General features: G+C 34.8%; 2 protein-coding genes across 4 annotated transcripts in view; one reads left to right on the top strand and one right to left on the bottom strand.

Moving 5' to 3' along the window:
* Positions 1-2830: 2830 nt before the first annotated feature.
* LOC144449216 (TLC domain-containing protein 3A-like) lies at positions 2831-6697 on the top strand. Its single transcript, XM_078139724.1, has 6 exons — positions 2831-2964; positions 3557-3643; positions 4072-4276; positions 5131-5226; positions 5904-6144; positions 6651-6697. Exons 1-6 carry the CDS (start codon positions 2831-2833, stop codon positions 6695-6697), a joined length of 810 nt encoding a protein of 269 aa, XP_077995850.1.
* A 2939-nt stretch (positions 6698-9636) lies between these two features.
* Positions 9637-14224, bottom strand: part of LOC144448806 (malectin-B-like) — a 13443-nt gene continuing 8855 nt past the window's right edge. For all 3 annotated transcript variants that reach the window (XM_078139108.1, XM_078139107.1, XM_078139109.1), the window contains 2 exons: positions 13529-13586; positions 9637-12550 (listed from right to left, as the gene is read on the bottom strand). In XM_078139108.1, coding sequence (XP_077995234.1) covers positions 12330-12550; positions 13529-13586 — 279 coding nt within the window. In that variant the 3' untranslated portion in view covers positions 9637-12329. The remainder of the gene's footprint in view (positions 12551-13528; positions 13587-14224) is intronic.

Below are 14224 nucleotides of genomic sequence, written 5' to 3'. Positions count from 1 at the left end.
TATATTACCAGGGTTACAAGATTAAATATCAAACTTTAAGATTGTTTGTGTTACATAGTCAAGGTAAACTATATATTACCAAGATTAAATATCAAACTTTAAGATTGTTTGTGTTACATAGTCAAGGTAAACTATATATTACCAAGATTAAATATCAAACTTTAAGATTGTTTGTGTTACATAGTCAAGGTAAACTATATATTACCAAGATTAAATATCAAACTTTAAGATTGTTTGTGTTACATAGTCAAGGTAAACTATATACTACCAAGATTAATTATCAAACTTTAAGATTGTTTGTGTTACATAGTCAAGGTAAACTATATACTACCAAGATTAAATATCAAACTTTAAGATTGTTTGTGTTACATAGTCAAGGTAAACTATATATTACCAAGATTAAATATCAAACTTTAAGATTGTTTGTGTTACATAGTCAAGGTAAACTATATACTACCAAGATTAAATATCAAACTTTAAGATTGTTTGTGTTACATAGTCAAGGTAAACTATATACTACCAAGATTAAATATCAAACTTTAAGATTGTTTGTGTTACATAGTCAAGGTAAACTATATATTACCAGGGTTACAAGATTAAATATCAAACTTTAAGATTCTTTATGTTACATAGTCAGGGTAAAATATATCACAGGGTTAGATTATCAACCTTATTTTGTTCCGTGAAGGAAAGTATTTGATTGACAAAGTGCCATACTTGTGTAGTATTTCTAATACCAAAGTTAGTATTTAGTCTTTATTTTCAAATGTAACATTATGCCACTAAACTTGATGTAGGGTTTTGTTAACTTTCGCATTTCTGTGGGGTTATATTATGTGGAGTTACACTTGAAATGATCATTATTTACACTGGGATGAGGTTGAACCTCATATATTTGAATTTCATATTTTGCAAATTGTAAAAATCAAGAAATTTTGTTTTGTTGTTTATTTTATCTCTATTTTGTATATTTGTAATTATCATATCTGTTACAGTATTCATATTTTATCTTCCTATTTTGATATACTTTTATATATTAGTTAATATATATGCAGAGTATCCATATATAACTAGATGATAAATCCGCATTGGTTCAAATTGGGGTGACATGTTGGTAAAGCTACTTTTGACAGAAAATGTATTGTTTGTAAAAATGTTGGTTTAAACATTCATGAAGATGATCATGTTTTGTTATTTGTGTTCTTCCAAAAAAACAACCACTGTCATGATAGAGATATGCTGAAAAGTTGCCGGACCAACTTGTCGAACTCACAACAGAGAAAGGCTGAACCATTGCCAGACCAACTTAGCGAACTTGCAACAGAGATAGGCTGAACCATTGCTGGATCAACTCAGTGAACTCACTTCTTGACTGCGTCAACTGCTTTACTTGGTTGACTGACACTCCCACCAGATTAGCAACTTTTACCTGAGGGTCTAGTACCTTTTAGAAAAGGTATATCAAATTATTACAGTACAGTACCCAACAGGAAAAAATGTAATAAATTTACTTCTGATCAAGTTACAATTTTTTATTTTTCTATTGATTATATTTACATAAACAATGAATTCTTTGCAGATATTCATATAAAGTACAACTTGGGCCGAATTAGCTGAACTAATCGTAGCACTAGTTTTGTATTTGAATTTTTTAGTTTATTTCGTTCCTGAGTTTAAACCCAAACTTTTTGAGTTTCAACCCCTGAATGAAAAAAGCTATAAACTTAACAATTGAAATTCAAAACTAATGCTGCAGTTATTGTCATTAGGGCTGAATTGACTGTAAATGACTTCTGTGCACACCACCATTCAGTGAATGTGTGTCAGTTCTGTTTTACTTATTTGATAAAGTGTTAGTTAACGAAAAATGCATAAACTAATTAAAATGTTTTATAAAATATGTGTTTTCTCAGTGTGACATATATCATTTGTTTGGATGAATGAGAGAGAGAAAGTACTGTGTGGGGAAGAAATTCATCAGAGTTTGGCTGAAAATAGAGTTGTTTGGATCAAAAAGTCTGTTGTTGAGGTTATTTTGAAACGATAAAAAAAGTACTATACCCACAATTAAAGAAATCTTTCTGTCCGATGTTGTAGACTATTTTACCTTCCAGTCCCCCATTTTACCTTACATTGACCATATTTATGTAATAATACTTGATTTCTCTTCACCACAAAGTAAGCCTGTTTATTGAACTGAATGACTCTAATAACAGTCCTCACTATTAAAACAAGTGTTATTGTACTGGAGTCAGTCCAGTCACATCACTGCCATAAACAGACTACAACAAAACCTAATCTTGTGATATTGGTTTTTTTCCTTGAAGCCACTGATTCTGTGATATAACAATGGACAATTATTATCATATCTGTATTTATTTCTAGCAGATAAGGTTCCTGAAAAGTTTACAGAATTCGATGTGATTCTTTCATGAATACATTAAACCTTATTTGGTACCAGTAGTATCTACAGGTTGAGATGTCTGTATTCAGTCAATAAAATATTAATATACAGTCGGGAGAGAAGACTAGCCAGGAAAAAGAAGAAAACAACAGAAAAATCAATTTCATTAATCATATGGTCACTGCTGCCCGTGATAAATCGAATAACGTGGGGTTTATCGGTTTGAACATGAAAGTATAACCCACTTCCATGGTTTGATGAACTCGAGCTGTAGCTGGGGCAGGTACACTCGTGACAGCGCCACCTACGGGCTGCTAAAGTAAACAATACAAAGCCTGAAGCAAAGCACATGCATACATTGTAAGCCGGACATGCATAAGGTACCCGCTGATCTCTGACCCAAATGATCCGAAGATTCGTCCGAGAATGTCGTGGATCTTTCCATTCCTACTTGGATGTGTTTTTTTTCCAGGATGCTACTGGCTAATCAGATCAATATCCGCTCCATATTGCAAAAGATTTACCAACAGTGATGTGGTCAGCTCCACGATTGCAGAAAAGTAAGTCGTGACCCCATAGTGACCGACCATGTGACGTAAACTTGCCACATGCATAAAGGTTGCCTAAGGTTAATATTGTTTATTGACCAATGCGGGCACACCCAAACATCTAACAGTACTGCGTATTGCAATTCTTGAGTCAAGTGAAATTCACTCAATTTTATGGACTTTTAATTCCATCTAAAATTATAATACAGCAAATTTACAATCTGTCAATTTCTGTTCAAAGATAATTTTGAATACTTACAGAAATTTTACAAAGTCCAATAAAAGTAACGATATGATTGCGAAACGGATATTTATTTTGGATTCTTGATGAATGAAGCATTTTCACCGAGTTTTTCTACATGAAAAAATAATGTGAAACAAATATGCTTTGTCAATAAATTGCTAAAAACTTTAAAATGTGTAAAAAAGAAAGAAAAAAAAAGAAAGTTTGTTATTGGAAATACATGAAGTGATTTGTAAATCAAATGGGTAAAATCAATAAGCCATACTTAATATTTTATAACATTTTTCATAATAATATGCCATTGTTGTATATATTACCTGATATACTTGACACTGTTTTCTGTATTTGATATTATCATAGGTTAGTGTCTATCATACAGGCAATTCTTGCATTTATATGTGGTCTCATCATTGTCCAATCCTGCACCAATGATGTTATGTATGACAGGTACTGTATATTTTAGTTCCTTTCAGCCACCTTAAAAGTTTATTACTGTGAATAGTAGATCATTGAATGTTGTAACTGTCGTAACATTATCTCAACATCTTTGTACACATAAGACATTGTGGTGATTACTAACAAACAATACTAGCTACCACTAGCAGATTGTATTACATACTAGCTACCACTAGCAAATTGTATTACATACTAGCTACCACTAGCAAATTGTATGAAAGGCCTACTGCATATTAGGATTAAATTGTGAGTGCCTTGAGTTCTCGGGAGGAAAGGTGCATAATAAATTCACATCATATAATCCTTATAGCTTCACTGGTCAGAAATAACACTATTGTCAGAACCTGGGATTGAATCCTAGGCATATTCAGAAAAGACTTAAAACTGTATCAATGTGTGATATTGTGTGTTTTTTTCAGTCATTGGTTGGTGAACAGTTACATTTCATTTGGTCTACCATATATGCTGTACGACATCTATGCTATGTATGTTGTATATATGTACAAAAATCCACATCTACAGAGAGAGAAATTCACCAATGCTGTCATCAGTTTTACCAAAGCACACCCTGCCATGATTTTACATCATTTGGCTCTTGCACTTTTAGGCTATCCAGTTATCATGGTATGTAGCCATTTTTCACTGATATCACGGGGAACTCTTACATTTAGAAGAAAATGATTGGCCAAAAATGTTTATCAGTTTAGTAGATCAAATGATTTACAAAGGTTTTATTATAAAGCACAATTAGTTCAAAGTTTCTTAGCATTGAGCTTTTGATCTCTCTTGGTTGACGATCCTCATCAGAATGACAAATTCCTTAGTTACAGCTGACCATACCACCACCTAGTGGTCAGCTATAATTATGTAATTTGTCATTCTGATGAGGATTGTCGACCAAGACAGATCGAAGGCTCAAACTCTTAACTGATCGTGCAGTATAACTTTGTAAGTTATTGTTTATACCGCAGACTAGAAATCCGATCAAGGAGATGAGGCATGATTTGCTTTATATACTAGTATTTGATGCCATGCATATCAAAATCCTTTCAATATACCTTGGCTATAATCACCTTCCCCCAAGGAGGAAGGTGTTCATATTTCTTTTATTTCCTTCAGAGAGGATAAACCATGGGTGGAGGGTCTATGGATAAACACAATCATCTCTCATTCAACATATACCAATAGACCATACATTCCTATAATGGAGTAACTTGATACAACACCATGAGTTAGAATTCTTCCTGTTGGTGTTTGCTTTTATAAGAACAACTTGTAAACTTTAAATAGCTTTTAAAAGTTCAGAGAATCGGTTTCTTGATCTGAATTTACTTTGGGACTTGATCATCCAAAGGAAAGCGTAACATACAGTATAAAAAATATCATTCTAATCTTATTACTTTTGTTGAATTTTTACAGTTTGTGAATTTTGTAAACAATCCTGATGTCTATTTTGTATACATCTTTTTCATCAACAGTTCTTCCGGAATGGAAAAGGTGATTTCTTTGTAGGTTGTTTCTTCTTCACTGAACTGGCAAATCCATTTATACACATAAGAGCAATATTAAAACAGGTAGGTAGTGTTACTAAAGGGGGACGTCACTCCAGGAAATAGAGACATTGTCATAAACTGAGTCATTTCAAGATTTTACATCACCTACAATTACTTGCAATGTCAGAGAAACATCAAGTTGATTTGATGCCATTATATGGCATCTTTACCACATTGCATCATGGGAGTCAGCAGAAATGATTATTCATGGTTGAACAGTGAATGCAGTGTCTTTATTTACCTGGAGTGATATTCCCCTTTAAAAATATAACAAATAGTAATACATAGTAATATCGGTATAACCACACTTGATGTCCTCATTTGCAAGTATTTAATAACTCCATTATACAATATGACTTACAAGATGTTTATTTGGTCTCTTCTTAAAATGGCATCAGGGGAGATTTTTGTAATTCATATTGTACACATCACTGATGATACAGACACTGCCATTGGTCCAAATTTACTCACATGACATACTAAGATAGTAACATAAGATGTTGCGTCCTCACAAACCAGAGTATCTAGTTATAATTTTCTCTTTTTTTCTTAATTTGTATACTTATAAGATAAACCAAAAATCCAAGAAATGGTGAATCCAACTAAAATCATTTGATATAACGTAGGAAAATTTGTAGACCAAGAATCTATTAAAATATCATACAATGTACTTATAATTTGATCCCATTGTTTTACAGATTGGCTGGCATAATACCAATCTAAGTACTATCAATGGAGTATTCCTGCTTGCTTCATTCTTTCTCTGCCGTCTTCTCCTATTTCCATTGATTTACAACATTTATGGCAGAACTAAGAACTTGTCCCTACTGGAAGTTCCTTCTGCTATACCTGTTAAGTGCAATATTGGTTGTGGTATGATACTAGCATTTCAGATCTACTGGTTCTACCTTATACTTGGTGCGGCCAGGAGACAGATTGGTGATCTGATAAAGAAGGAAGAAAATAAACCAACCATGGACATACAAGATATGAAATTTAATATTATTACAAAATCAGATTAAAACTTATTTTTTCACAATTCCAAGCTGCACTAGCTGAAACTGAAATGTTTTTTTCGAAACTTCTGCACATTATTGAATCACCTGTAGGTTAACATATTTGTGTAACTGTGCACATAGTTTAGTGCAATACATGTATACACAATCAAATTGATTTAATGGTTCACATTCAAAAATCAGTACCCCAATAAATCATGACTTCAACTGATTACTATACTATGAATTAGTAACATGTACAATGTCTAATTATTGGTATTTTAACAACTGTCAGTGAATATATTGCTGGTTGTCTGATTGAAAAAATTATCCCCCAGTTACAGCTAGTGTAAGTTTTATAAATTACAGACCATGACAAATGTTCATAAATTTGGATATTACAGCATTTTTTTATCTTAATTACTACAAATTCCAGATTATATTTTACAGAGAAAATTTTATTAAAATTTAAGAGAAATTCTCAGGAAAGGTATTAAAGAATATTCAGGTGATAAAATTTTAGAACAGAAAGTGGCACAAATACATTAAAATTTTGTTACATGAAATATAATTATAATAATATATCTTTTAATAAACAAAATATAAAGATGGTGAAAGTGTGTGGAAATCTATTTTGCCCAACAGTCAATGCTGGCAGTAAATCTTGTTAGTCTGTTGACAAGTGAGGATTTGTTGTTGAATTTGTTGTTATTGGCTTCTAGTCTACTCTCTGTCCTTTGTGAAAAGACAGACATGGTGTATGATAACACCTCTACGACCTACATGTGAGTTTAGAATAGACTTTGTTTCATGGTATGAAAGGTCAAGTACTACCACTGTACTGCACTCTATTTGGTCTGCCACAAGAGGGTGCACTTGTTTCCCCGAGATATGGCTCAGCACAGTTCTATCAAAATACAATGAAATGTCGATAATATCGATAATATAGATGTGTTTAGCCAACTATATATGAAAGGGGTAAAATTAAACTTGCTTCTGTGATCACGCAAGTTCACTCACCGTGAAGTAAACACTTTGCATATCTCGGGAAACAAATGCCAGTGCTCCACAATCAGCCAAATGTGACTATTAAAATTACCTGTCTGTAAGTTCCTTAATATGATGTGATCTTAAACATAGTTGGTTTTAACTCATTGAGAATGCAATCAACTTTGCCATAGAACAATGGAAATGCTATTTTTCAAGATATGGTACTTGACTATTATGACCTTAACTTGTGCATTTATTTCAAACAGCACTCCTAGTGGCCAAACTGTATAATCTTTTGTTTTCATGATATTGACAGACTATGGTGTATTTCACTGAAAACTAATGGCAGGAAATTGCATGGTTCCCACCCTGTGTTGATGCATGTAAGATTGAAAACAAAGCCCCCTCCCCCCCATACTTCCCATGTTGATGCTTACAGGCTAAAATAGCCAAGAGTCAAGTTGTGTCACTTGTGTGGGGACTTTGGCTATTCTCTTCCCACATGACTTGGCTCTAGGCAAGGACTAAAAAGACACTTGTACAGATTGAGCTCAGAACACCATAATGATTTTTATTCTCCTGTTGATGTGAAACAATCATTTTGAATCTAACGCCAAAATTAATAATGGTGATGATTTCCTTAAAAACATCATACAAAAAAAAAACGGTTTCTAAAATGACACGAAAGACAAGACAGATTATGACAAGGTAAGTGTAATGTACTCTAGGTAGTTTTGAAAAAATCAACAGATTTGATGTGCGGCAATGAACATGAAATCAACATGGATGGCAACAATAGTAGAGAGTGGTAGCTGCTCAATACGTTATATGCTACTGACAAAATAATGCTTGCATATTGAAAGTATGCACAGAAGTTAGCAGCTGTACAGTATAAGTGAGATATGGCTATCTGGCCTGATGTCATTCACCACTATGCTAAGTCAGATAGCCAAGTCTCCCAGCTATAGCTAATGTGTAGAGAGACTTGGCTATCTGGCCTGACATCATTCATCAGTATGCCAAGTCAGATAGCCAAGTCTCCAGCCTATAGCTATTGTGTAGAGAGACTGACTATCAGGCCTTCCGTCATTCACCACTATGCCAAGTCAGATAGCCAAGTCTCCAGCCTATAGCTATTGTGTGTAGAGAGACTGGCTATCTGGCCTGATGTCATTCACCACTATGCCAAGTCAGATAGCTAAGTCTCCAGCCTATAGCTATTGTGTAGAGAGACTTGGCTATCTGGCCTGACATCAGTAGAATACATACATACACCTTCCCCTTCAACAACATTGATTTTGTTGGTTAGTGATCTATATCTATCCACATCTATCTCACCCTGTTTTTCAAAACTTAGTGACTATGTCCCAAAAATATTTTTTCAAATCTTTGATGATGTCAATGGGAAATGAATGGTGAATGGACACAACTATTGTCAGAATAACAATGTACTATAAAGAAATGGCATGATGAAATTTTTTTTTACTGGACTGTAAGGCCTAATAAAAAAAATGTGTGGTTCAGATTATGCTCAATTTTCAATTCTAGAATAGGTGGGGGTAGTTAGATTTTTTATTTTATTATATTTTTTTTTCTGTGTGAGTGTCTAGTTCATGTTTTCCATTGTTTCCCAAATGGTCTCTGTGTTGTTTATTTCTTCCTATCATATGTACAACCATTACAGATTGGAAGAACAGTTTTATTTTGTCTTTTTAAGTTGATATCAGTTTCCACATCCACTATTTCTCATGAGACTTCACATTTTTTGCAATTTTTTTTTTCGACAAAAAAAAGTTTAGGGTCGGCAGTGAAAAGCTAGGTGGGTCGGGTAACTGGAACCAAACAATTATTTTTTTATGGCCTAAATAAAAATTGGACAAAACAAATTGTGTGGTTCTGATAACGTCCAATTTAAAAATAGGATGGGTAGGTAGGATTTTTACCTTAACAAAAGTTTCAGGTGGCAGTCAAAAACTAGGTTGGGTCAGGTTAATGGAACCAAACAATTTTGGGGGAGGGCCTCAGTGTTGTCATTAATGCTATATTAGTCTATATTACATAGTCTATCTGAATGCCAACCACAACTGTATTTTATATTTCTACATTTTTAGCTAAATTACTATCTAATTCATAAAGTCAAAGATTTGTATACAGCAGTACAGTTCAGGTAAAAATGATGTTATTTCAGTAATTAACAGAAGTGAACCACCTTTTGAGGATGAAATCTCATTACAATCTTGTGGAGTGGCAACTCATATTTACAATCTTCAATGTGTAGTCAATCCTTTCATGTATATTTTAAGTCTACTGAGGTGTCAAATATACAAAACCAAATGTGCAAAGGTGACACGATAAAAGTAAACGTGTTGGGTACTCCCCAACAAAACTCGAGTTCTGGTCGGTAAGAAATGGTGACGACCAGTGTAAAAAGCCCTCAGCAAGTGAAAGCCAATATTTAAATCCATATTTTCAACAGATTGTAACACACTATGAATTGCTCCTCATGTACCAGTTGTATGAATATCTAAATAGATCACCCAGGACTCAGACTTGTAGATCGATCTTAATATGCTCACATAACCACTTGCTATCACATTGATCTAACCCCATTGGAGCAAAGTACATGAGCAGAAACAGGCCGGATCTTTCAGTTTACCCAGGGATTAGTTTGTAAGATATGCCTTGATGGGGCGCCCTCACACATCAGTCACTGGTGAGAGGAGAGCGGAACAACACGACATATCTTTCAGCCTACTCAGGGCTTAGTCTGTAAGGTATGCCTTGATGGGGCGCCCTCACACATCAGTCATTGGTGAGAGGAGGGCGGAACAACATGACATATCTTTCAGCCTACTCAGGGTTTAGTCTGCAAGATATGCCTTGATGGGGCGCCCTCACACATCAGTCACCATAGCCATCAACAGCATACTAGTCTGACCAGTTTTAAAAGCAAGTGTTAAAACTAAACATCTCAGGAGTTTAAAAAAATGTTATAAACTCATTTTGCACCACTTTATTTTGCATGACAATTCATATATATCACAGATTAATCGACAAAAATTTTCTTTGGATAACTTTGTAACTGGGTGCAGTGTTTCTTATGCTGGATGTAACAACAAATGCAGTTTGATATTCTGTTATTCTTTTCATCTGTTATACTGAAGTATCTAGTACTGTATTCTATCACTTAAGTTGAAGGTTTTCACAGCTTTGTTTTCAAGATGCCAAAAATATGGATCAATTGTGGCAGTGTGGCAAATTGTACACGTTACAAATCAGATTGTTGACAAACAAGTAGTCTGCAAAACAGGAAAGCATACTGGTCTACCATATGGACCTTTCTTTTATAATAATCTTTATTCATCCAAATAAATTTAGAAATTTGTTGAATGGTTACCACATGCCCAGTGACCTAGTGCCCTTGCATCACCCTTCTTACATACAGACCTGGTTAATTTTAATCAAACCCAGCTGATGCTTTGCGGGTTCGAACTCAAGCTGCTGAGGTAGCATCATATGAGCTAACCGCTTGGCCGCCAGCAACCCTTTGTCAGTCAAACCTTACATGCCGGTCCCACCTGTATACAAACACATACTTACTATGTGTAAAGTATGTTTTGGTTCTCGGCTTGAGAAACATTTTCCTGTCTAAAACTTTCTAAAACTAAACAGAATAAGGGTACCACTTCCCTACCTTGAACTCCTCAAAATGTACTGGCTATAATAGAAATAGTCAAGTTCATAAAACATTGCAAAAGCTCCTGACAAGATAGATACACTGTAAAAACATTATTTTGACCCTGATACCCTTTCTTTACGTTGTACCGGTACATGTACCAAATTACTATGGAAATGTCAATCCAACTCCACGAGTGAGGGATGGATGTTAAACATGAGCAAACAGTGTTACTGTAACAAACTTACAAAATTCAGCCTTCACAAATAAATTATTTCAGAATTAATATTAAGATACTATGTGCACGCTTGTTTTATACAACTTTGGCTGCCATATTACTGTACAAAATAATTGCCATACTAGGATACATTCACATTATACCTGAGGTATCTTAATCCACTTTCTCCCATCTTGTACTTAGTTGTGTACAAATAAATATCCCCTAGGGAGAAAGAGGACCAACCTGTGCTTAGTTGTGTACAAACAGATACCCCTAGGGAGAAAAAGGACCAACTTCTCCAGGGAAAAAGAGCATTACTTTGTCTATTGAAAGATTTTACTGCATGTAGTTAGGGTGACATAGTCGGACAGAGTTACACTAACCTGAGGTGCCTTAATTTTACTGAATGTAGTTAGGGTGACATAGTCGGACAGAGTTACACTAACCTGAGGTGCCTTAATTTTACTGCATGTAGTTAGGGTGACATAGTCGGACAGAGTTATACTAACCTGAGGTGCCTTAATTTTTCTAAATATTGTAGTCTTAGGGTGACGCAGTGGGGCAGAATAGCATGAACTTCAGTTGACTGCTCTAAAAGTCAGACTACAATGCACATTTTTTTATTTACTTTTAAAAAACATTCATTTATATTCCACAGCACCAGGAGCACATTACAAAAATTATCTGATTACAAATATTGGTGCAAATAATAAAAACATACTACACTTTCCTGTAAAGGGTGCCCTCTAGTGACAACATACCATGTGTAGGAAGGGTGATGTCATATAAACCTTTTATTTCAACAAGGTAAGATGAACACAAACTCTGTCATTACCTGTTTTATCAACATGTTGATATACAATACAGGTCTATAATATCTATAATTTCTCACTATCACAATAGAGGGCACTATTCACTGGAAATGTATGCTAGCTGCACTATGAAACATTTATACATAATTGCCATCTTTCCAAAATCAATTTTTTTTTGTAATAAATTCATTGACAAGAAACATACACTAAAAATGTTAGCTTTACCTAACATGAGAAATGTACAGAACAATAAAAACCCAATACTGAAATGACAAAACAAAAATGAACATGTGGACTTGTAATACTTTGTATAAGGTGAAAGTGAACTTATGAGCATGAAATAGCCCTTGAAAATGTTTAAGAAGGTATTTACCATTTTTCATAGAAAATATACACATCTTAGGATTTTTTGTTAGAAATATAAATAATAACTATAACCTGCAAAGACAAAACAATGTTGGAATAAAAATGCCAACTGATATGAGAATTGGAAACATTAGGCTACTGTCGTCAGACGCATAAGGATCGACAGTTTTTGGTCCTGAAGTTCTTTTTTTTTTCATTTCTCTCCTTTGTTCTCTCTCTGTATCTTCCTCCTCCTCTTCTTCTTCATCTAAATCAAGTCCTGGAATTGGTGGTAGTTTGGGAACATCTACAGTAAATGTACAACAGAAAACAACAATATTATTTACATCACATGAAAAATGTATAGAATAATAAAACCCATGACCACTGAAATGACAAACAAAAATGAACATGGAGACTTGTAATACTTGTGAAAGGGAACTTAAGCAGAGGTTGGAGAAAGCTATAAGTATTCACCAGTGGAAGTAGGATAAGCAGAGGTTGAAGAAAGCTATAAGTATTCACCAGTGGAAGTAGGATGGTGGCAATAAAATCCCAGCTAGTTGTATCACTTAGATATCATTTTATGTGTCTAAGAAGAGACACATGATAACAGCCAATTGTACTACCCCCCCCCCCCTCTGATGATAGGAGCCAATTGTAATACCCCCCTGATGATAACAGCCAATTGTACTAACCCCCCCCCCCCCCGATAACAGCCGATTGTAATACCACACCCTGATGATGACAGCCAATTGTACTACCCCCCCCCCTCCGATAACAGCCAATTGTAATACCACTCCCTGATGATAACAGCCAATTGTACTACAACCCCCCTGTGATAACAGCCAGTTGTAGTAAACCCCCATCTTATCTTCCATATGAATCTCTTACACACACACAGACAACACACACACACACTGACACATACAGACAACACACACATACATAGACAACACACAGACAGACAACTGACACACATACAGACAACACACACACACAGACAACACACACATACACAGACAACACACAGACAGACAACTGACACACATACAGACCATACACACACACACACACACACACACACACACACACACACACACACACACACACACACACACACACTGATATCAGACATCACACAATACAACCACTTCAGACAAATAATCACAGATAGCCTGAAAGATCTTGTATCTCTAATCTACCAACTCATAAATAATTTTTTAAGCTATATACAAACATTTTCCAATAAAAGACATATAATAAGATGAGTTGTTTTCCTTACCGTCTGTTGAGCCTTTAAGAACATACAATGCATTAACTTTAGGATTATCTCTGTAACCCTAGAAATAACAACAAGTAAACATTGTATAGTGGTTTGAAGACCAAAATCTGCTGATCACAATGGTGACCTGTAGCTGTGTACTCAAGCATACATGTACACAGGGGGAATTTCTATTAAATGCTGCAAGCAAGTCAAGAGTATGGGAGCTCACCGAGTATTTTACCCTAAGGTAAGAAGTATGAAAATCTATGCAAATTTTACCGGGTTCATATCTGTAAAACGTGTTCCCAAACTTTAACAAAAATACTGAATGGTGTCAAACATTACCACATTTTTAAAAACATTATGAAAAAACTCTTACAGCTATCGAGAGAAAAACTAGTGAATCTGTAATATGGTACCATGCTGGTATGAATGAAGGCACCTCATCTATAGTCCAGTACAAGAATACTACTAGTCTGTTAACACTAAGCTAGCTTGGTGTTCACATTGGACTGGTGCAGGCATTAACTTTCTAGTTGCAAACATATTGGACTGGTGTGGGCATTAACTTTCTAGTTGCTACACACATTGGAATGGTGCGAGCATTAACCTTTCCAGTTGTCAACTGGTGCAGGCAATAACTTCCCAGCTGCTAACACAGAGGACTGGTGTGGGCATTAACTTTCTAGTTGCTACACACATTGGAATGGTGCG

This window comes from Glandiceps talaboti, chromosome 18 (assembly GCF_964340395.1).
Source record: "Glandiceps talaboti chromosome 18, keGlaTala1.1, whole genome shotgun sequence".
NCBI classification, from domain to species: Eukaryota; Metazoa; Hemichordata; class Enteropneusta; family Spengelidae; genus Glandiceps; species Glandiceps talaboti.
The sequence above is the reverse complement of the archived record's forward strand: the minus strand, read 5'-3'. Positions and strand labels throughout refer to the sequence as shown.

Coding starts and splice junctions, on each gene's coding strand:
- LOC144449216 (XM_078139724.1), top strand. CDS start 2,831: ATGTCGTGGATCTTTCCATTCCTACTTGGATGTGTTTTTTTTCCAGGA. Junction 2,965..3,556: donor AGCTCCACGATTGCAGAAAA/GTAAGTCGTGAC, acceptor ATATTATCATAG/GTTAGTGTCTATCATACAGG. Junction 3,644..4,071: donor AATGATGTTATGTATGACAG/GTACTGTATATT, acceptor TGTTTTTTTCAG/TCATTGGTTGGTGAACAGTT.